We start from the raw sequence: 24,740 nt of genomic DNA, 5'->3' as shown, positions 1-24,740 counted from the left end.
CTCCCGAGCCACCCTTGCCTGCTAACAGGATTAGCCCCTGAGCTCCACTTGTTTCAACCAAGTTATCAAGTTTAAAACACAGTCTCCTGGTAGCTGTTGCAACATCAGAGGACCGGTCCTCGACTCTGACAGGTCAATTAATAGTCAAGTTTTTCCTGGCGTCCCTTGAGGCCTGCTTTCCTTCTGACAGTGAAACATATTTACAGTGGAGATGTTTTTATCAGCGGTCTCAGCTTTATGTGCTGCTGATCCAGAAATATGTTCACAATATGTGAGAATAGAATAGATTCAAGGTCTTAACAGGTGGTAATGCATGTTGAACTACATAAAGGCACATGGGGCAATATAGCATTATCATATTGCATTTCATTAGCCTCATTCAAGTGTTGGGGGACATTTAGAGGAGCAGTAATATGGGCTTATATTATTATTATGATTGCAGAATAACAGATTTTATAATCAATAAAGAGTCTTAGTATAAGAAAATCTATCTGAAAGATTTCATGTCTCAGATGGAACTGCACCTCTAGAAAATATCTGTCTGTATAAAACCCGACAGTGAAAATAACAAAACACATGAAATAAACACAAAATATTCCCTTTATTTTTTTCTACCTTAAGACTACACAGGGTCACTGATGTAGCTCTAAGAGGTATCTACATTTGCATTTTATGTACAGCTTACTTTGATGTCGTCATATTTACACGGTCAAAGAGAAGCGCTAAAAACACAGTGTTGAGAACAAACCAAAACTCAAAATGAGTCCAGAACTTTAGAAAAGATACAGTCTTATGAAGCAACAGTTCTCAGTGCAATATTCCACAATGCAAATATCCTTCATTCATATAATGTTGAACATACACATTTTTTTTGGGGGGGGGGAAACAGAACATCACTGAATCAACCATCAGCAGAAAAGAAAAATAACCGTGTCCAGTTTGCTTTAATGTTTGTAGAGTTTGAGACACTCAGTCATGCTCCCACCAACCCGAAACACACAAACAAGTTCATCAATCGATGGGAAAATACGACGAGAAAGTCCGGTGTGTGCAGTGGTCTGGCATAGTTCAAAATGTATCAGAAGTCAAATAAATATCACAACTTCCACAATTGTCTTCTTGACCCCTTTTGATTTTTTTTTCTTCTTCCACGTAATGACATTTCAGCAGAATTGTCCTTAGCCGTCTTAACTGAGGAGAGCGTGGAGTAATGGGAACTAAACGTGTACACATGGTTTACTTCCAAGGTCGGCGTGTAAAGACGACCTTTAGTCTGTAAACAGGAACTAGTACACCTGCAGGTCTAATGCACTCCAGCCAGCCATGGGACCAAGTGGAGCCCCACTCTGTACAACGAAAGCACGTTTGATGCTGACCTGCGGGCAGCCCTGAGGCTAAAGGTAATTAGTATCTTTCATCTCACTAACAACACAATGCCAAGCTGAAGTATGTTAAGGTGATGCTAATGTAATGAGATTGTTTTCTTTGAGAAGTTTTGCAGTAGTTCTCGAAAAAAACATTTTTCGTCCTCGGCTCTTCTTGATCGAACATCGCTGTGAGGAATACTGACTTAAGCTCATTGAGAAACAAACACTGCGTTCAATATGCAAATGTGATCAGTAAATTGTCATCAGTCTAATGAAAAACACAGTAATTGATTTAACTAAACAACCTTTCATAGTTTATTCCATGTGTTGAAACACCCTTATGTATTGTTCAAGTACAACAATTAACAATAAAAGGGACAATAGTTCACATTTTTTTAGATTCACATTTTGTTATACTGTTAATTCATATAGCTATTTATAAAACAGAACTCAAATGTAATTCCAAACCATTCCTGTAAAATACCTTTTGTGATTTAATACAGACGATAATTCCACAGTATTTTCTTACAGGGTTGACGCTTCACTATGTTCATCATCATTGACCACAGTCAAATAAAATGGAGCACAGATTTAAAATGATTCTTTTTTCAACTTCTTTCTTTGAAAAAATAAAATAAAATCCAGTTTTTAAAAAAAAAACACACAAACTAAGAAAATCACCCCATATCCATTTGTTGGCTTGACCATCAAATCTAGTCTTAACTAAGCATGTTTGCTAATTTTGTAGTTCATAAAGAAGGCCATCAACATGCACAGTCAGGGTGCACTGACGCCTTCCAAGCTAAGCCCACAGATGAGTATCAATCCTCCTCTTAAAAAAAAATTACAAGACATCACACAAATGAAGGTGCTTTGACAAGTTCAGCTGGGGATTTGATGAAGGGCTCTACCGCCAACAGAAATCTCTCTCATTATTTATGGATGACTGGGGCTATGAGGGTTTCAAGTATAAAAAAGAAGTGATTAAAAGAGAAGGAATCTCCTTGGCTGAGGCGCAGAAAAAGGCAGAATGGAGCAAGCTTGTGAATAACAATCTGCAAGTCTGGCAGCAGAGTGAGCCAGTGAACATAACGCATTACCAATACTCCTCTTGGATTCCTTTGAACAGAATCACCAAAAGGAACCAGGAAATGGAGTCACAAAAATAAGTCACAGACATCGCAAATGTTCATCCTCTAGCAGCCGCACTTGGAGGGCAAAGACTGTTAAAGAATCTTCAAAGGAGAAGGGCACTCTTCTATTAATACAGTGCAACTGATTTGCAACCATGTTTTTTTCTTTTTTTTTTACAGTATATTAAAAACCAAGTTGAGCACAGTCAAAGAAAACAAAAGTGGTCATGTACACAACTGTCTTTGGCAAGTAGTCCCATGTCCTACATGTGAGTCCGTCACTCCAGAGCCTCGTGTTCATGTCACCTTCGGCCCATTTCGCTCTGTCTCATAAAATGAATGTTGTTGACACTGTCTGCCAGCTCAGGGTACTGGTCAACCGAAACCACGTAAAATCCGTCGTAGCCCTGAACCTTCCCTGAGCCCAAGAGCTGCTGCTTCTCTCCCTCAGTCCAGGTCCGTGAGCCCTCCTCTCCGTCCCTCAGTCTCTGGCGCTCCCGGGCCCAGGCCTGGGCGACAGCTCTCTGCCGGGCCAGCTCCAACACTCGAGCTTTCTCCTCGTCCACACTGCTGCCGTAGCGAGTATTCAAAGACAGAGCGCCGTACTGCAGCTGGATGTCAGTAATGCGCCTAGTCCTGCCATTGAGAACAGTGTTGACCTGAGACACCGTCACATTGACGCCCGTCTCTAGCGTGCGCCGGCCCACCGTCATGCCAATGAGGGCCAGGTCCCCCTCCACCGAGCCCAGTTTGACGAAGTAGTGAGTGTCCATTCCAGTGATGGTGAAGTGCAGGTCTTCAAGGTAGAAGGCGTCGTTCAGAACTGCAGCCATGCGGCGGCCATCTTCGTTGGCCAAACTGACGATGTCGGTGCCGATGCGACCGCCTCGAATGGCAAATTTCACGCCCTTTCCGAAGATGGAGCCAGCAGAGGCAAAGATCTTGTCGTCCTCTGTCTGAGGACATCCGGCACTCTTTGCTCTGTAGATCTGGCCGAAACGCTCTAACTTCACAAAGGCTTTGAGCTGCCTCTGAACTTCACATTGAACGCCCAGCAAAGACTGCAAAACAAAGACAATAGTGTTTAGTCACACAGCCCCTGCAGCATTTATGTAGGCAGCAAAATACATTTTCTCTTCTCTTCCCAGAGCAAGAAACACATTTACACAATATCACTGAATTGCTTGTTGGAAGCTATTTTTCTAGATATTTCCTAAAACTTCAGACTGCCTCCCCACCTTGCCTTTTCACTTTTATTTTACTTTGTAATGGGATTCAGGAGCGCTCTCTGCTTTCAGATGTTCACTTTGTCAAAACTAAGATTCATACTGCCTCATTAACACTTCAAAGATTTAAAATCCAGCGCTATGACTACAGCTATTCCCGTTGAATGCCTGCGACTGAATGAGGATGATTTGACACTTTCTGTTCCTGTTCATGTATCAATGTCATAGAAATCCAGACTAAAAATAACATCACCTGCCTCTAACATATGCTAAAATACCCTGGCTAAAAGAACAAAATGACTAAAAAACTATGATAATTCAGCGCTGGAAACGGATTTCCTCAAGTCCTATTTCACCAACTCTACCTCCTGGATGGCTGTTGTGATAGTCTCAAAATGTAAAACCAAAAGTGTCATCTAATCCATGTTTTACATGGTAGAAAAGTATATAAAGATTACCAACGGTAAATGAAGTATTAATTTGATCCCGAATTTGTAGAACCTATTTTTTTAGCGTCATATTAAAATGATTTAATATCTAAACATTGGTTATTAATAGCAGACGACACATCTCGGTTTCTTTGGAGCTGTGAACGAACCGCACAAGGTAGGGGCAGAGGTTTTTGTTAGCAAATGCAAATCTCTCTGATTATTTGTGACAGGTGTGATATTTTGAAAACAGGGTGAAATTACTGAGTTCTGACAGCCTCGCTGTACCAAACAGGAAAGAGGAACCCGTGGGTAAATAGTGTATACAGTATACATACATACATATTATTCCTTAAGGGATCAGAGCCTTAGATTAAACAATCCCATCAGCCAAATGTGTTCTTTGTCCTGATACTACTTGACAAGAGACCCTCCTCAGGAAGAAAAAAAGATGTTAAAATAAGGAGAGTGATATGAGATGGAAGCTGGCCAACGCACAGTGAGACAGCAGTGTGAACACGCCTTAGCAGCAGCAAAAAGGCTCTCAACACTGTGCCTTCCTACCACCGCCTTAGATAAGACGCTGTGAGCGTCCCCTCAGCAGTTTTTGTCAACCATCACATCCAAAGTTCTCCTGACAGTTTCTAATTCTGTCTCTGTGTGGCTCTGATGACGGCCGGTTACAGGCTGGGGGGGGGGACTGGGTGGGGCTGAGGAGTGGGAGCAGCCTGCAGTGACCGGCATATCAGCCCCCTCTCTGACATGACACTGCATCAGATCCTGCATGAAGAGGACACATGAAGGGGAGGGGGCAGCTGTGCTGTGGGGCCCCATGGGAGAGATGGCCTGGGGGGACATTTCACACCATGCCACTCCATGTTTGTTTACGGTGCCAACAGTGTGACCAGGTCAGATGTCCCAGGGGTGATGGTTGGGGGGGGGGGGGGGCAATGTCCTCCACTCTACTGAAACAGCCTTCTGGGACTCTCCCATTGAGGCATCATTCACATAACATGGGGTGCAATCAGCCTCCAGCACAACCCAGAACGAGAGATCAAACCTCATCTGTCTGGCCGCTCACGGCATTTTTCAATCCGAGTGCGGATTCATCAGCTCGAACAAAATAGAGGCTTAAATGAAAAGAGATGGAAAGGCAGGCGTGCTTTTGTATAAAACAAAATTAAAAAACAAGTCCACAGGATTTACCACATGTAGTTTTAAAGCTATATTTAGGCCTCAAACAATCCTAAATTTAATTAGGCTGGTCTGGCCATCTGCAGTGAGGATCTACATGCCATTTACCAGCTCAAAGGACCAAGCATTTCAGCATCGGGAGAATATTATTGCTCTGTCTCGTATACAGGATAACGACTAATTATCTCAATCTTTCCTTACATATTGTTTATAGTACATACTTCAGAGCTGTGCTGAACTGCTCCCTCACAAACATGAGTACAATCCTGAAATCTAGGCTACCTTGGCTATTTTAAGCCTCAGTTGCATAATGAGGACTAATTGGTTCTCTTGAACACATACCATAAAAGATGGATTTTTAGTAAGAAATCAAACTTTTAACTGTATTTTACTTAAATGGACATCCTTGTAGTTAGTAATTTTTCTATATTAAAATGTAGGAACAAGTTTTATGCATGACTCATTTAATCTATTAATGAGGGTCACACACTGCTGGGATTAAATCAAAGAAATTGAAATCTTGTCTTGTAGTGGTTACCTTGTTACGTCTGTTAAAAAAAACACACAATCTGACCACTTATAAAAAAATGATATATTCAAGTAATTAAAAAAAGCTTAAGCATACCTGAAAATAATTATGATGTTATAGATAGCATTTGAAAAAGTAGAGAAATTTGAGGTGATGACTGATTCTTTTTAATCTGATCTGATTTGATTTGATGCCGCTCCTTCCTGAATAAATACCTCTGGTTCTAATATCAGGCCCAAGCAGCCTGTGTGAGTCAGTCTCAGGGGGCTTTAACAGTAACCCCCCCTAAAGCAGTCGATGTTACATGTAAACATAACTGAGTTTTCTTCTATAATGATTTTAAACTTTACATATGACCTGCAGAAAATCAGTGTTGATTCATTACTGAATCAGGCCATGTTGTACTTGAGTGTCTGGAGAAACATTGAATGTTTTATTAATTAACACAGTCAGATATATTTTCTATAAAACAAACACACCCTTAGATAATATAAAGCTGCAGGTTATACTGACGGTATACAGTAAATACAGTAAATGTATACAGAGTCACAATCACTGAGGACAGGAAGTGGAAAAAAGTAAAAGTACATGTATCGATCAGTTTTCTATTTTAAAAACATGACATCTTAAGCATTAAATGAAACAGCATTAACATGTAGTATTCAGAGTATACTGAGTATATTTTCTTTTTTTTTTAATGCCAGGTTGGTATGCCTGCTTTGGACTGTTGGTTGATCTGTTTAGAGGTCTCAGATGTCTTTGACCCTTGTATTGTGTCTTCGGTTTAGCTTTTCATCTTACAGTGTTAAACGACAACATTAGCCCACTGTGTTTTGTGCCACTCAGAGTGTCACTCAACATGAATCCGGCCCCCTGATGGCTGCCATTTACTAGTGGAGCTGAAACCAAACCCAAGACAACAGTGGCCTCTTCAATAATTCAGGTGAGTTGGAGGCAACTTAAAAGGGGCTGATAAACGCAAGAATCAGAGCATGTCTACTGCTTCTTAGACCTTGGCTAACCGTGAAAGAGTGAGATGAAATCAATGGCCAGTGGTGAAGGGAATGGAGAGTGAATTTCCCTAATGGCAGGACAATTACAAGAGCTGTTTAGCCTGACCCCATTCCCCAAGATGGGGACTATGGGCAGGGACCTGGCTCACTGGGCTGTGTTTTTGGCCCGATAACTGGCAGCTCCTCTGGGAGCCTGGCTACACAGAGCATGTCTATTTGCTAATGATGTTGGAAAGGAGGGGGACAGAGGTAGGAGAATGTGATCTGTATTAAGGTGAAAGGTGGGGCAGGTGAGAGATGACTGGTTTACCTTGGTGCTGTCCCACTCTTGTGTCTTGATCTGGGTGCTGACTAACTCGTACGATGGCTCCATGGATTCTGTGTTGGGTTTTCGGTATCCAGGGATGACGTTGTATAGTTGGAAGCCGAACGTCACCAACCAGCTGTTCACATCTGCAGAGGAGGGATCAGAACATTGAATTAAATATACTGGTATCTTAAAACACAATAACCTCGTGCTCCATTGAAACCTTAAGCTGAATTGATTTTTGAATTTTTAACAGGTGACATTCTGCGGTCAAGTGGCTGTCTCCTCGACACACTCCTCCTCATTAAGCCCGAGCACTTGATTTGTTTGTGAAAGTGGACAAGCTATAATAACACTCGAGATGGTGGCATGATTCATGTCCACTCCAGCAGGTGTCTCGCTAATGACACACAGCTGGGTACCAGAAACGCCAAGTTATAACAGAGTGTCTGCTTTGCTGATACTCATAAGCTGTGATTTAATGTAAGCTCAAAGCAGCCAATGCAAAAATATTTACGACTCAACTGTTATTATGCTGTATTTCTTTTCTAATGAGATGTTGCGAAATAGCAGAGTGACCTCACCGAGGTTTAAATCCATGCAATCGTGATAATCTGGCAGATCGCGGCATGGTTTGGTTCTGCTGCCATTCCCTGTGATGAGTTGTCATAAAATCTAAATATCATGGCGAAGGCCACAGCCATGACTAGAAGCAAAGCCTGAAGCATTTGTTTTCTTGCCTCTTTCATGATTTTGCAGAATCATTGCTGGGACACTTTAGGGCCAAGTTTGTATTTGATTGGCAGTGCCACATTGTAGCACCTGACAAAGCGTTTTTAAAATAAGAATTTGTTTGAGGACAATGAAAGGACCCTGATAATTTAGTGAAAGGAATGGAAATGTCAGAGCCATCAATCACACTTGAAGCAGACCCCAGACAGTATATCTAACAGTCTGCTTAGCATTCAAATGCCAGTCAGCTACTAATGGTGGAGTGTGAAGCTGAACGTCATTCTGTTAGGCAGGTGGCTTAATGACTTTGTGGGACAGGAAGAAATAGAAATGTATACTCAACTTGAACTAAAGGGAAACTATTTGTTCTCAGAATTCTGTAAGGATAAATTAATTATGGATCAACTGGTTATGTGAAAGGGAACATTGGGATAATCCCATAATATTAATATAATACAGAAAGAACATAAAGAATTAAATCTTCACTTTCTGAATGAAATGTGGCTTAAGCGGATTGGTTAAACCACAGAGAATTCATTGAGTGTCCTTAACAATGTTGTTTCTCTTCCAGCCAAAGAGCTCGATACAACCGGCTATGGTTAAGGTTTCTATGGATCCATTGTGCCCTCCTTCTCTATTGGGGTGCTTTCACTGCCATTTACCTCCTCCCTACCACAAAGCAGCGCAAAAGCGATGTGATATTTCTGGGAAGGGACCTGAGTGTTCGACAACAGAGGGGGCTTTTCCATACAGCATTGTTCCCTCTGAGCACTTTCAAACGATAGCCACTGGGTACACGCACAAGCACATGTGTTCCCACACATACACACACATAGACACACACAGTGACACACAAGAGCAGAGACACAACCTCAGTGTCCCAGTGAGAAAGCTCTTAAAACCCCTCTATAGCACACTGCTTTTCAATTTAATTTTGGCAGGCTATTTTCTTTCAATTGTGGCGTGTTGTTTGGGAAAAAAAACACACCAGATTTAAGAGAAAACCTCGAATGAGTATTGTTTCACTGAACTGCAAAGCAACTGCAGTTTTAAGGTGTAGGCTGCCCCCCCTTCACCTACCTTATTTTGGCAACATAAAAAATTCACAGGGATAATTTTCATTTGGCTCTACTGCAATTTACTTAACATCTTTCAGCTGCTATTTATAAAAAAAAAAGCTTACTCTATTTAAACTATTATTTTTTGAGGATGCTTCATGCTTACTTTGATTACAGCTGTTTAATTAAAACACACCGTCTCAAGGACACGTCCTGTCTCTTTTAAGAGTCTGCTGGTCTGCTCTGTGAACTTACCGGTCATGTAGCACTTTATCTCCTTGTTGTTGCTGAGAGGATTGTTATTCTTGAACATGTAGAGGTTGAACGGCACCATGTGGTTGCTGTTGAGACGTTTCCAGATGTCATGGTTGGGTGTTGTCCAGCGGCCGGCAAGGACATCATAGTCCCGTCTGCCCATGTGAACCAGTCTACTCAGAGGCTCGTACAGACCTCCCTGGTAGCCGATTACGAGCTGGAGGCTGGGGTTGGTGTCGAGGTAAACTTCTCCAAATGCTGTATGGAGGATCTGTTTGATCATGAGGCCCGAGCCGCTGAACACAGCCAGAGGAGTGCCTATGTTATCACAGGCCACATAGAACTCGTCCCCGCTGCTCAGCTCCATGGCGAACAGATGTCCCTGCAGGTCATAGTAGAGTGAAGTGATCTCAGAGCTGGAGTGATTGTACATATGTGTGACCCGAGTAGGACTTGACAAGTCCGCATAGAAGTACTGCAGGTGGTGGCCCGAGCTGGTTCTGCTGGACACCCTCCTGCCCAGACCGTCATAACGGTATTTGATGGTCCAACCGCTCACTCTGTTGTAAACCTTCACCAGGAGGCCTGCTGAGTTGTAGTCAAAGTAGTCGTTCCCTCGCTGCTTGAGGAAGCCGTCCTCATCCATCCTGTACTGGACGTCTCCCAGGCGAGTGATGCGGTCTCTGATGTCGTAGCGTAGTGGTGTGAGGCGAGCGCTGTTTCCAGGGCTGAGCAGGTGCAAATTGCCGTTTAAGTCGTAGCTGTACCTCCACAGAGGCTTGTCGTTGATGGAGACCACCTGGAGCTGTCCGTCTGCGTCATACTCGTATGTGTAGCGAGTGGTGTTGGCATAAGGCCCAACCTTTAGCTCCTTGGCCACCACTCGCCCCATGTTATCGTACTGCACCATCATCCAGTACATGAGCGAGCGAAAAATCTCATACTGGACCTCCTTCACCCGGCCGTAAGCATCAAAGTGTTTGGTGTGGGTCATCACTGCTGTGGTAATGATTTGATTTATGTCATAATAGATGACTCCAAATTTTCCAAACTGTTCAGTTTTGCCGGACACGTCATCATAGCGGTACAAGTCGATGGGCAGTGGTGTTTCATTAATGACGGCCTGCATGCTAGTGACTCGAAAACTGTTGTCATAGACATAGTCAAACCTGGCGTTGACCATGCCCTCTTCACTGAACCTGAATATCTGTCTGTCAATCAGCGGGCCAATCTGTCGGTAGCGGATGGTGCAGGTGAAGCCCTCACTCTGCAGGTTGACCGTCTTCAGCATGCCCGCCACCTCGTCGTAGGAGAAACCGATGCGCGTGGTGTCGTAGAGGATCTCCAGCAGCTTGGCGAGCTTGCCGTATTTGTAGATGACCCTGCGCCCCGTGCCCAGGTAGGTGGTCTGCAGCAACTGGCCTTCCTCGCTGTAGTCCTGCAGCACTGAGGCGTTACCTTCGGGGGGCCGGTAGGTGTTTCTGTAGTAGCCAATGGAGCGGGAGGTCTCGAGCGTCTGCCGTGCCACATTAGGCATGGTCACGGAGGAAAGTCGGTCGTTTTTGTCAAATTCAAAGATGTACTGCCTCTGACTGTAGAGAAGCAGGACCATGGACTGTAAAGAGAACAGAGAACAATCATTGAAATGAAACGAGACGAAATGTCACTCTGAAGACGATATATTAGATTTAATTGCATGCTACATAATCACACAGTAAATAGAATATGTATGTATATCACATCTGAGAGACACAAAAATGTACTTTCAATGTTGAATTCACAATCCCTCCATGTTGTGTACTGTCACTAAGCGTAGGTCGGTAATGTACAACACGTCGGTGTTTCACAGAAGAACAAGTGAAATGTCAAAAGCAGTAACATATCATGCTCGCAGGTCTAATCTTATTTCCATCTCGAAGGTGAAATTGTTGATTTTTAAATTACCTTCAACGATTTCACGTAAAATGCTGCCTATCGTTTCTTATTTGTGGAATCTTTTGATGGAAATAGTGTGATGGAACATAATTTCACACGACTCTGCAAACAGAAGTTTCTATTTGTGGCTTTCTTGCACTCATAGACGATGTCTTTAAATCAGTTTTGAGGCTGTCACAACCAGCTGCCAGCATCTCAGCATCTTAAAGGTTGCTGAACAAGACTACAGACTATTAGCAAGGTGACTGGCTGCCATTTTAATATCAAACGTTTTAGATGGAGAAGAACTCCTCATCACCTTCTCAACAATCTTGCCTTCAAATTAGGGAGTAGAAAGTGACATTTCACTCTGTTCTTCTCATCAGAGCTATTTCAGGTTAAGCATGCTGTCAGACTGTGGTAACAAAGTATCACGTCTGCAGAGCATCAGACAGGTTTTAATTACACTTCGGCTCATATCTGTGCTACAGTCTGATAAAGCAGCGCAAACACTGCTGCAGCGTTACAAGTTCACTTTTTACATCAGTTTAAAATCTGCTGTCAAAGTTCTTACACAAACATTCCTCCACACTTTACCTGAGGTCATTTCATATTCAGTTTCTTTTCTTAATCTTTGTTTCAACCATTCAATCAGAATTCAACAGAACCAATTCATACCTTCTCAAGGTAAGTGTAGCTCCACGATTTACCATCAGCAAATATTTGGGAGGTGATTCTGCCGTTCTGGTCATACTCCATGCGTACAGACATGGTTCCTCTTTGGATACCTGCCACATGGCCTCCAGGGGAATAGGTGACATTGACTCCATTAAGACGACTGCTTGGTGCCCACAGGGTGGGCCGCCCGGCATGGTCATAGTGGATCCGTAATGTGAACTTCCTGTGGTCATCATAGACCTTTTCAGTCCTGGTGATTCGGTCAAAGTCTAATGACAACAAGTTCCTGTTGTGAACCTAAAGGAGAGGAAGTAGAGGATTAGACAAATCAATGTGAGCACAGCAGCGTCACCTAGAGGGAATACATATGTTTGAAATGATTGAGGTGAGTGGGTGCACCGCACTTGTGAGGTGGAACCCTTGTGAGGAGAGCTTTAATCACACGCTGATTATTTTATATTCTCCTTTTCATAGCTTTTAATTACAAGAGAGGCACTGTATCTCAGGTCTGCAGGAGCCATTGAAGTGATGAAATTATAAGAATTACCATATTTCTTTGTTTGTGTTAAAATTCTGCAGTCTTAGTGGGAGTATGCCTATTCATGCAAAAAACATTAGAGCCACATTGATCATTAAATTCATTTTCACAGCTTACTGAAAAGAATTACCAGGCGCAGATGACTCTCATTTTATTTAGCCATTTCTGTAAATTGGAAAAGAGGAGGAAAAAAAATCTATTCTTCTCCCATGTGACTCAGAACATTGTCTAAATGACACTTCACATTTTTGCCTCTTTTGAATGCATGAGGCTGCACAAAGTGACCCTTGGCTTTCCTGTGATCAGAGCCAAAAGACAGAGCTCTGAAGAGTGTAATCCTTGAGGCCATGTTCAGGTCAGCAAAGTCGAAACTGCTGCCAGGCTTTATGCAGGAGACAGCGCCTGTGCTGCAGCCAAAAAAGATCAACCAGCAGACCTACAGGAACATTACGTTTCTCAGTCAGCAGCCTTTGTAGGCAAAAAGGAAAAGAGGAAAAGAAATCAAATCAGGAGGAGAACATGCCCTTAGGGGAGAGGCCAGAGCATATCTTCAAACATACGACCACTTCAAACACCATGTGGAAGAGTTGTGAAAATGTGGTTGTAGAGGGTATGTGACATTTACAACAGCAACAACCGCTCTGATTCTGTGCTATTTCCATTTTCTTTATTAATAAACAGAGTTTCTGTTTAGATGCACTTTTGTTTGGCTTGATAAAACGCCTGGCAAAGCTTGAAAACATTTGAGCTCAGAAAGATGCTTCTGGCTTCTTTCCAAACATGCTACAGAGCAGGTCGCAGAGGGCTTACTGAGAAGCCTCACTTTTTCAATCTCACTTTGAGAAAAGCATGCTTAGGTCTCTCATCTGTGAAGGGACAATTACACCAGAGGCAATTAATGTCACTGATACCTAATTGAGAGGATTACTAAGCGTGGAGATGGGGAGGTCCAATGGATCTAGGAATAAGAACCGAAGGGGGGGGGGGGGGGGGGGTCCCATTAGTTAGCTTCTCTTTACTTTCACTCACTGTCAAAACAAGTGATACAAGGCACTAAAACCAACAACTTACTATCCAAACTTTGAGCAGAAGACAGTTATTTCTTAATTACACAGCTTCTTAAAGATAAGTGACAACATATAAGAACTGAGACTTCTCCTCTGGTTAGTGGAACAGTGAAACACTGTGGTTCAGACTCATTCATAAGCAGAAGAGGTTTTCTGTCCGTCAACAAAGACACTATTGACATTGCTTTCATCATAAAATAAGGCACAAGAGAGAGAAGGCGTTCCAATGCAAGAATCTGGTTCGCTGAAAACTCAACAGGGTGGAAAAAAGCTCTCACAGTAGACATCCCGTGATCCCAGGAGAATGGAAACCCACTCATGAGGAATTATTGTAAATTGGACATTCCCTCCAAAAGGAAATCTAAAAGAATGTAGATGTGTAGAATCTGAGATCTGCACTGTTAAATATTTAACTGTTTCTATCATAAAACATTACAGCAACATCTGATCTCTCAATCACTATCAACGACTTTTGTGTCAAACGACAATCTCAATCTGTCATGTTACAAGTGAGACTGCCTTGTAGTGGTGTCATGGCTAATTCAACATTCACTTTGTTTTCTTCATAGCATCAGTTTGGTTTGTTTACACATTGCAATCAAAGAAAAGCGTGTGTATCCTTTTATTTACTTCTGACTCGTACCTCTTTTGAACAAACAGTCTGACATTGCAAGACGTTTTAAAGGTACTGAAATGCTAATGCAGATGTATCAGCTGCTTTTAATCCAATCCGAAGTCGTTCTGTCGTTCAGAATGGTTCTGTCACTTCCTTACATTTTCAAACTATACAATCTGGAGAATCTAAACGACCGGTCACTGAGCTCTGACACCATGAATCATGAACGTTGCAGACCGGGAAGGGGCGAGAGAGAAGAGACACGTGTCACATGTGGAACGGGGTAAACTGAGGACCCTCAGTGACCTGTTTAGCCTCAGGCCACGAGGGCACAATACGAAGACAACATGCACGTGTCGTACCACATTGTGACTAAGAGACTCGCACGCGGACATCAACATTTGAAACCCTTCTGCTTTTCTTCTCGTCTTCGCTCATTCCCAGCACTGGAGCGACGTGTGAAGTCGGCGCCTCACAGTTGTTTCTCATGCTCCGTTTCTCATGCATTCCTCTATTCTGTTCTGTATTCGAGACCCCCACCTCCCTGTCCACTGCCACACACTTATCCAGCCACCCACGTAATATCACTTGACATGCCGCTCAAGGTCGCTCAATGATTCCAGCTCAGTCCATCCCCTCTGTTCTTGCCATTAGGCTGCTCCCATTTCCTATCTCACCCCTGGGGCCATTGTCTGAAACATACATTAGAAGCTTTCGCTCCCAAAGGGCCGACAGGGCCATTAAATGAACAGCCAATGACAGACAAAGTGGCACCTCCCCATTAGCTGTGTCACCTCCCAGACAATGTGGAAGACAACTTAACCAAAGTTGTTATTTCCCCGAAGAAGCCAAGAAAAACAATTCAAGCCAATCAATCTGGATATATTTCTTTAAGGTGCCCTTTGTGCTCATAGTCATTTCCAGCGGTTAACTCTAGATGCTATTTAATCTAACAACAAGTGTTTCATTATGAGAAGAAACCAGTTGATATACTGTGTGTAACTAGGTCATCTTGCAAGATTAGTTTACTGAGGCCAATTCCCAAGTCATATACCTCTCTGAATGAAGTTACAAAAAGTTAGTACAACACAGAGTCGAATGTTATTAAGCTACTTATGTACCATTAAGACCAAAAATAGACTTTCATTTAAAAATGGCAAGGTTTTTATTGGCTCACGCTTGCTGCTACAGGTAGGGGTGAGAAGATCACATATAATCCAGGTACACCATGAAACACATCCGTACGGCTTTAAACACAACACAGCAGCTTATAGCTGCGGGGCAACATTTTTCAACTCCGGAAAGTTATTAAAGTGTAAAAGGATACAGTGTGAAAGATGAAGAATAGCATCAAAACGTTCATGTAACACGGTATTCTACAAGTCTCTAAGTGTAAAACACATCTATGTGCTAAACTAAACCTCAGGCTTCAAGTGAGGAATTCAAGAGTTGGTCAGGCAAAGCTCATTTACACAATCAATTCTGACATATAAAAGAGGAAGCTAGAATTGAATGTCAATTTTAGGATGATAGAAATGTCCTCCATTCATCCTTTATTTCCCCCATCCATCCTTTAAAAAGTCACTCTGTGGTCATCTTTAAGTGTGCAAAAGGATGAGTTCCTTTTAACGATGATGCATGCTTACCCTCAGTCTGCGGCCGTACACAGTAACCTGGCCACGAGCCTGCTCCTTCCTCTGTCTCCACTCCACCAGGTTGAGGCCGTTGTCGATAGCCAGGGTTACATTCCTCTTGCTGACTGTGGGGTTGGTTGTGCCGGCCAGAAGGTGAGGCTCGGTGTGCAGGGACACCTCCATACCATTAGCCAACACCAGCCGCAGTGAGCCATCCAGACCGATGAAATAGCTGTTCCGAACTTGATCTGAAGATGAAAAAAGGGAAACAGTGGAAAACAATTATGACTAGAATAAGAAGGAGAGAAGAACAATCAGTGTGTCTCCTAGCTGCTGTTAAGTGACTAAATCTAATATTCATCTCAGTGAGACACAAACATAATGACCCAAAATGGCTGCTCAGCAAAAAGAAAGCCTTTAGCAGCAGTATTTAACTGAACCCCTGCAATAATGCTGGGTCTGTGACAACAAAGATCAATAGTGTGAGGCTTCACAGCGCCAGTAAAGTAAAGTTTTACAGCTGTTGCAGCAGCCTCCAGGATATGGGGGAATGAAAACTATCAAGGCTGCTAGCTTGCCTGTGGCCACATAGAAGGCAGGGTGAGCACGCACACCCACTCACACACACCAAACACACACTCACAAGGGATAAATCTGAGCCTGTCTGTTACTGTCCCCAGGTGACGACAGCCTGTGTTCCAGCTCCAGACCAGTGACTAATGTTTCCACTGAGCGTCTCGTGTACATTCATCAGTGAATGCCTCCTCCTTGCCTCCTGCCACTAGACTGACAAAGTCAGGATGAATATTATTCTCATTAAGAACAGTGGGAAATTAATGGCTTGCTAAACACTACATTAATTAGCTGACCCATTTAACAGGGAAAAAAAAATCAAAACAAGAATATAATTTCCTTGTGTCATGTGAAAGCAGCTGTGGCGATTGCTTTAATTTGCTCAGAGAAAAGCAACAACCATTACAAGAACATGTTTTTTTTTTTTTTTTTTGCTTTTTTTATTGCGCTGAGCATTACAGGATTTGTTGTGCTGCTGAGACATCAGAAACAGGCAGAGGAGGCAGGGCTGACCTTGTACTGGCCCTTACCTCGCTCCATCATACAGACACTCCAGGGGTTGAGCAAAGGTCTCTGGGACAGACCCAACGGAAGGCCTCTGAGACCAGATAAGGATTGAAATAATGCTGAACTGCAGAGTTCAGACTAATGCATGCATGCAGGTCAGCAGGGGATGTATCTGTTGAGCCCTGACCTTTAAGGAGGATGTAGTCTGCTTAAACAACATATATAATGGAACAGTACACCTGTCCATCATGATCAGAATCACCTTTTCAGTTATATATTACAAGAAAGGATGTTATAGATTCATAAGTACAATGACAGCAGTTTGCAAATTCAGTTGAATAAATATTATTAGTTATGATTTTCTGTTTTTACAGTTATCATGTTTCCTATTGAATAGGTCTTTAACTCTTCTAGATGATGCCATACAGGTTCAAATGGACTAGGTGTATCACATTTATAATATCTCACACTGTATTATCGATAGAGTTATCATATTAAAACCTTGAGCTGCATTAAAGCTCACCCATAAGAGGAAAAACACACAACCAGATGAAAGGAGTCCTGAAGGCGGTGCGGTGGTTCACGTGTTATGTGATCACCCAGTTGCCAGCTTACATAGCAGACAATAGTGAATTAATTAACAGGAGAGTTCCTGGCGCCGCTCTTCTCTCCAGCAGATGTCTAAGACAAGGTCACAATGTGGAGGTGACCAGTCCAGTGAGTAACATCAACAGAAACCGGAGATTGTCATCTTCTGTTTCAGACAAAGCTTTGCAGTGAGTCTGTGGGGCCAGAAGGTGGAGGACATGTTCAAATCCAAACAAAGGTGTAAGAGGGGGAGATTATGTGGGTGTGGCCGTCTTTTAATACAGAAGGAGGTCCGGAAAGTTCAAAGCCATCAACCGGTAATCAATGAAACATTGAGCCGGGAACAAAAACATGTAATCAGAATGCCTAAATGTGTGGGACAAATCAGGGGGACTAAGCCACAACATCAGTCCACCCTCTGCCTGCATCCCTCTAATTACATTTCCTAAATCTACCTCGCGTAGCCACCAGCAGTGCTTTATAAATTGTGTTTTGTGACAGGAAGTCAATATATGTTTCCATTCTGGTAAATGGAAGCTGCACAACACATTATATCGAAACAACAAGGAGCAACAAATAGCACACTGCTGCGTGGACGCTCTGTAACTGACATGTGAAGAGAGGTCTTCATTTATAGGACAGCTCACACAAAGCCAAAAAAAACAACCCTTTTTTTTATTAACCCTAGAAACTAGCAATGAAATAAGTCTGGATACATTTTGAAAAAGTAATCAGGAAAGTTCCTTTATTCAGGACTGAACCACTTTCTGCGTTGTCCCACTTAAAGCTTGTGATAAGCCATGATAGCAACAGGCCACATTGTTCTTTCATACTGAACCAAGGCCACACCAGAAGGGTCTACCCTGTGGACTCCCATCTCTTGAGGTATATATCGTAGTAAGAGGGTCTTTACCTGGGTTATAATCCTCAGAGATTATGAAATATTAGTTGAATAGTCCCTTGGGTGACACTAGTTTGTCTCGGAACGTCAACACAACTTCCATAATATTGACACAAAAAGGTATAAAAAGCAAAATGTTGGATCTCCAATCACCTATCAATCATTGAGACCCATTTTCTTCAATAAAGGTCTCCTTTTAATAAATATTTGGAAACATTTGTTTATCATTGAAACAAAAAAGCTTAAGTGTGAAAAATGTTTTCAGAAACTTGATTGTAATTCAATACCAGAAGACAAACACCAGAAAACAACAAGGTTATTGTTGATGAAGAAAATGTCAAGACTTCGGAGCTTTCATTGCCACTTAGTACCTTCAAACTTGCATGCTCCTGTGGCGAGCAACATTCAAAGAAACTCACCTTGCATGAGTGTGTAGAAGGTGCCAGAGGCTGACAGGTTTGTAGTGACGGTGATATCCTCTTTGTTGGAACCTTCTGTTTGGATGCGTACCGAGCTGTCTGCATCTGTACGGTAGCTGCTCACTCGGCCCGTGGGGTAAGTGATGTTAGTCAGACGCCCATAACTGTCATACCTACAAAGAAATACATTGACGTGAGCCGAAGAAAGAAAGAGCGCATGTCATCTTGAACTGTGTATAAACAGGAACTATAGCAGAATCATAAGCAGTGTTGAGGCACAAAAAACATCTACTGAGGCTTGTTTCAGGTTTGTTAAATCAAGAGGAAGCATCGTGATCACACATGCAGGTCAGGTTTTCATAAATGCATGTGGGTAAATGCTTCTAATGACTTTGACTGCCATCTTGGGCTCCCCGTGATTAAGAACTCCTATCCAGGATAAACTGTTTGAGTGATAATTACAAGAAGGAATTGGGAGTTTTATATAGAGTCTGATATTTCCCTCTGGTGTCAAACATTTTATAAAAATGTTTTAACACAAGCACTAACCACAGCAACAAATCCATCAGAGCTGGCAGCTGGAGGAAATAAAACTCAAATCTTTCAGCTCTGATCACTGATGTATAACCAACTCAACTTTGACAAAGTGTGCAGCGTTGTCTGCTGCAGTCACTATTCATAAACGAATAGTGTGTACACCAACAAGTTAAACAAGTTTAAACTTTTAATAGGATGTCAAAGCAGCGTTAACGTGACTCAGTTTGTAAATAACTTCCAACAAAGGATGGAAGCACACAATGTAGAAGTACACAGCTGTTGCCAAGGAAACGCTGTCATGGCCAAGACAAGAAAGCACACACCTTAACACATTCGGAAAAACTGCTTATTAGCTTAAAAGATTAGTGATATCACGTAATCTCATTATACCCTCTATAAAATAGGAGCACTGAAGTGCGACTCCTTGGAGATCTGCAGCATCTCTCCAGCCTACAAATCAGTCAGCTCATCACAAACAGGAACATGAGTGGCCAGATTGTTTCATTTGGCCCGGAGAACACATCAGCATAGAACAATTTAAAATCTTTCAGGTTGTCAGTGTTCCACAATTGGAGTGAGTGAACGGTACATTACTTTGAATGAAGACTTCTATCTGCGCAGTGAATACAGATTGGAAAGCCCTCTTCAATGTTGCTGCCTGCCGTAATAAAGCCTCTAATAAATGAGATGGCGGTGCTGGTTTACGGATATTTCCTCAGCGCTGCCATCTCAAATATCCAATATGGAGAGGAAGAGTGGGAGAGGAATCATCTTCCAGAGATAAATGTTATCTGATCTCAACTATACAAGGGGGCTGGGATCCAAGACACGTTTTAACCCAAGTCTTCCAATTCAGGAAATACTGAATAGCAGAGTCATTCATATCTTAGGCATTTAGATTTCTTCTGAAATTGGCCCTATTTTATCAGTAAGCTATCCCTCTGTTTCCATCATACAGTCAAAGTTTTGGAAAGAAAGCAATAGAGGTGATCCGCACTCTGGTAGAAACAGATCAAACATTGGACAAAGATAATTTTTCCTGTCTGCCTTCAACTCTGCAGAGAGAAAAAAAGACACTCCACAAGACAGAAATCTCATTCTACAGCGACACTGCATGCCCCAGCTTGGTCACTGACCCAAACTCTTGCTTTCTCAATTAAGGCCTTGAGCTGGAGCCTTTCCCCGGGCTTCACCGCTGAGCTCTAATGGCTCTTGCCTGCTTCAACTCAGCCGCCTATTAGCTTGCTTTCTGTGGACAAGAGGGGCATGCGGGGGCAGGGTGCTCAGTGGAAGGAGAGGACTACTTTACCCCTGGATGGCCAAAAGTCCATTCAGATCGCATCACCTCTGTGTCACATACTAGCTCTCTGACCTTTCACGCTGGGACCCAACAATAGACCGGACACTTCACATCAGCATCCCCTCTAGCATACCTAACCTCAGTTTTATGACTTATTCTCATATTTTCACTTCCTCTTGCTGCTGGAGAATCTCAGAACACATCTGCCTGATGGCTGTGAAGCAGTCTGAAGACGGAACACCATGCCATTTCTTCATCTTAACATGATAAAGCTAATAGCATTGATATAATAAACCAACCTAATAACATTCGCCTGAAGCCAGAGACAAAAGCCCATTTGTTACTAAATAAAAGCATTACTGCCCTGTTAATTGGAGGCCAAGTCAACAATGAAACCACCACTGAAATGCTAAATGATTAAACAGATTTACCATAACCCTTGAGCATAATCAGTTATCATTAGAAAGAAAACATTAGGAGGTTAGCAGAGCATCTGCGTATATACTAAATGTCAAGGCTGATAAGGTTGCCACGGGTTACAACAGAGAGGCTGTGGAGCCGGTGTCCTTTGTTCAAAGTACATGTTCATGTTTTGTTTCTGTATTCATCCAAATTGTTATAAATGTATTGTCTCTGTGCAGAGGAAGCGGACACACATTAATTAAAATGAGTAAAATGTTTAGAAGTGCACTTTGTTGAGCAGAGATAAATAGAGGGTCTTTTTCAATTCTGTTGCTAAATTATGGTTTTGACCCTCTGGCGGTGAAGTGACCTTCAAAGCTAATTACCGTATTCAGGAAAAACAAACTCTCTTCATCAGCTCTAAATGAAACATAGATGATCTGACTGGCTTGTAGGTGAACGTGAACTCTACATTCTTCTATACATTTTAGCCTCAACCTTTTTCTAATGCCTTTTCTTGTTTTTCTCATTCACTTGCAATTAATTTAGGGTGTTTAATAGGGGTGATGAAATTCAGCATAGTTTCAATAGAGAACTTCTGCACAGACAGTTTATAGCTTTTGCTAATTTCAAACTCCCTTGAAAAGGAAATGAATCAGAGACATATCCACAACTTGGCTCTATTGATTCTCTAGTGTTTGTTAGTAAAAATGTGTTTTTAAATAATTTGCTGTAGTAAAAGGGAAACTGGCAAACTGTGTTTATAAAGTTCAACCACAATAGCACGCGGAATCATTCAGTATTTTGTTTCCTTAGACCTTCAGTGGAATTGAAACGAAAAATACTTTGGTTTGAGCGGCACATAGCCTAGAGGTTTAGTCGCGGACCCATGTCCAGAGGATATAGTACTTTGGCAGCGACCGTAGGTTCAAATCCGACCTCGGCCCTATTGCTGCATGTCATTCCCCGCTCTCTCCTCCCAACATTTCCTCTCTCTCTTCAGCTGTCCAATCCAATAGAGGCAAAAAGGCCCCCAAAATAACTTCTGGGATAATCGGTTGAATTAAGGACTTAATCCAAAATTTGAACTATTATAATCATAATTAAGAAGAAAAAACAAGTTGTTCATTTCTTAGTTTTACAACCACCATGAGTTTTGTCTTAAGGGATCAACAGATGAACAGTTCAATTATGTTGAACATGACTGTTTGAACAACCCTCAAGGTTAAGCGTCATCCAAATCCAGAATGACGTGTACATTTCTCACATGAACTCCACATGAATGTGTGTCATTCAAACATCACAACAATGTTGGTGTACTTCTTTTTTATGTTCCAAAGTATCGTTGAGACATCGAGAGAAATGTAATAAACATCCCCTGTTTTTATTTCTTCTTCAAACAAGCCCTTCGGGGTCACTGGTGTTAAAATAGCTCTCGCTTCTCTTCCCATTGTGCAGAAAACTATTCTCAGACCTGATATTAAAAGCAGCCATTTTAGAGGAATTCAAAAAGAAATAATTCTAATTTCCACCCACCCACTGGATTTCTCGAAGCCGTAGGCAATTCACTCTACCTTGAGAAATGCCGATGAAACCGACTCAGATGACATCCAAATCAAACACAGGTGATAAATGTCTGCTCAGATTAAACAGAGCGTCTGATTATGTGTCAGAGTGTTATATTCCTCCAGTGAGGTGTAACAGATGTCTGACCAGCCAATCTGCTTAATCACACTTTTTGGAATGACATGCTGTAAGCACGGTATCCCTCGATACAGCATATTAAGCTAAGGGACAGATTGCTTCATAGAAGTCGCGTGGACATGAAATCCTAAGCTTCAATGCAGCAGTATGTAGGAGTGTTTTTTAATTTTCCCTTCACCATCGTGCGGTGTGCCTGCATCAGTTACCACCTCTTGCTTTTTCTATTTTGCATATATCACAAAGTCCTGTGACAATCCTATGGGCTAAGTGAAGCTTGCCAGGAGATATATGTTATTCCTGAACCTCTCCACTCCCAAGAAATGATGGTGTGCCGCCTGTCACTGTAAGCAAAGGTGAAGATGAGGAACACATGATCCAGTAATCCTATTTGGTATGATAACAGCAAATAGGATTACATCGATACTTTAACAGGTCTTGTACTGTGAGTGATATAGACATAAAGGCATACGGAGGTAGTTCATGTGCCTAAACACTAAACTCCGATGTCAAAGATATCCTGTGCTCTCAACATTCACTCACTAAGTTAAGCACCTTAGCATTTTGTGCTACTAAGAATTTAAAGTTTCCATTTCAGATACTGCTGAAATGATATGAGATTTAAGAGATTTAAAAGATCTATTGAGCTGCACTCCCTCTCTGGGGTAAGGCAGAAATCTAAAATAAGCTCAACTGGGATTCAGACTCAGGGTATCAGGATTACAAAGGTGTTTGGCAAATGTTTCTTAACATTACTTACTCAAAGAAGGTTGTCCACCCGTTTTCATTGGTCTTAGTTGCTAAAAGCCCAGAGCTTCCATGGTAGGTCATAACAGCGAGTTCTTGACCCTGGGCGGCGACAGTTTTCAGGGCATTGTTGGTGCCAATGGTGAACCAGAACGTCTGTCCATCAGGGACCATCAGCCACAGTGGCAGTCCTGTTGTGTCTCGTCTGATCATCACCGTGTTTTTGTTCTTATCGGTGATGCTGCTCAGATCTCCTGCTCCTGTGTAGGTCAGATTGTAGAGGTGGTCTCCTGTAGTCAGGCTTTGTGTGAAAATGTGGCTGCCGTTGGAGTCAAACAGGTAGAGCTCATCATTAATGGGGGAGGACACCTCGTACATGCTGAGGGGGTTCAGATAGGGCTTGTTTCTGCGCACATAGCGGATACGAATGTTTCCAAGATCTGCGATATAAAGTTCTCCATCCGGACACACTGCCAGAGATGAGGGTGCATTCAGTTTAGCGTCTTTGGCGTAGCCTTCATCACCAGAGTAACAATCGCAGTTGGCGTCATTCTTGCAGTCACAGCCACTTGGTGCCCCTGCAACCAAGGAGATCTCTCCATTGGTGGACACCTGTCGCACTCGGTTTATTTTCTTTTCATCTGACTCAGCGATGTACAAAATGCCATTGTGGGACACAGCCAGGGCATTGGCCGACTCCAGGGTGGCATGGATGGCCACTTTGCTCATGAGGAAGTGGTCAATCCCGGGCACTTGGCAGTGCATCGGCCGGCCTGCGACAATACGGACCTGGTGGTTTTCTGAGATCTGGAGGACTACGTTATTGTCCAGAACGTACAGGGAGTTGTCCATGGGACTCACTGCCAGGTCTGTGGGCCACTCAAGACGCACCTGGAATGAAAAAAAAAAACACACCAAGAACATCAGCCTCAGGTCAAAAAAACAGGCCATGGTCTTATTGATCCACACATTTTTCACTTTATCAGAGGAAAACAGTCCCACAAGGGAGGAACTGCTTACAAAAAATACAGGATGCTGTGAAAAAGGTAGGCTACCTCATAGTTTACGCTGAAGGCACAAACACTTTTTGAACGGTTTATTATCTGATAAGGATGAAAATAGCAGCTGGTGTACTATTAAAAGGGGAAATGCAAAAACATGACTGTTTAGATCAAAGATGATAAGAGTGGTTGTGATGAAGGGCAGAACAAGGGGAGATCATTCAAATAATCAGATTTACTGAAAAACACACACACTGCAATCGATCATGAAGAATCTGGACACCCAAGGACTGGGCATCCGCATCCTTCACTTCTACAGGGATACTGTTTTTCCTTACTTTGGGTTATTAATTTTGTAATGACAAGACATTGCTC

At 42.4% G+C, this 24,740-nt stretch overlaps 1 protein-coding gene across 4 annotated transcripts in view; it reads right to left on the bottom strand.

Annotated features, from left to right (window-relative positions):
* Window positions 1–582: 582 nt before the first annotated feature.
* The window catches only part of tenm4 (teneurin transmembrane protein 4), a 138,128-nt gene continuing 113,970 nt past the window's right edge, over window positions 583–24,740 (bottom strand). For all 4 annotated transcript variants that reach the window (XM_065960321.1, XM_065960322.1, XM_065960323.1 and 1 more), the window contains 7 exons: window positions 23,378–24,255; window positions 18,678–18,850; window positions 15,702–15,937; window positions 11,835–12,131; window positions 9,243–10,857; window positions 7,201–7,343; window positions 583–3,561 (listed from right to left, as the gene is read on the bottom strand). In XM_065960321.1, the coding sequence (XP_065816393.1) occupies window positions 2,803–3,561; window positions 7,201–7,343; window positions 9,243–10,857; window positions 11,835–12,131; window positions 15,702–15,937; window positions 18,678–18,850; window positions 23,378–24,255 (4,101 nt within the window). In that variant the 3' untranslated portion in view covers window positions 583–2,802. The remainder of the gene's footprint in view (window positions 3,562–7,200; window positions 7,344–9,242; window positions 10,858–11,834; window positions 12,132–15,701; window positions 15,938–18,677; window positions 18,851–23,377; window positions 24,256–24,740) is intronic.

Source organism: Labrus bergylta, chromosome 11, assembly GCF_963930695.1.
Source record: "Labrus bergylta chromosome 11, fLabBer1.1, whole genome shotgun sequence".
In the NCBI taxonomy this organism is placed as follows: Eukaryota; Metazoa; Chordata; class Actinopteri; order Labriformes; family Labridae; genus Labrus; species Labrus bergylta.
Note: the sequence above shows the minus strand (reverse complement) of the source record. Positions and strands in the feature narration are given on the sequence as shown.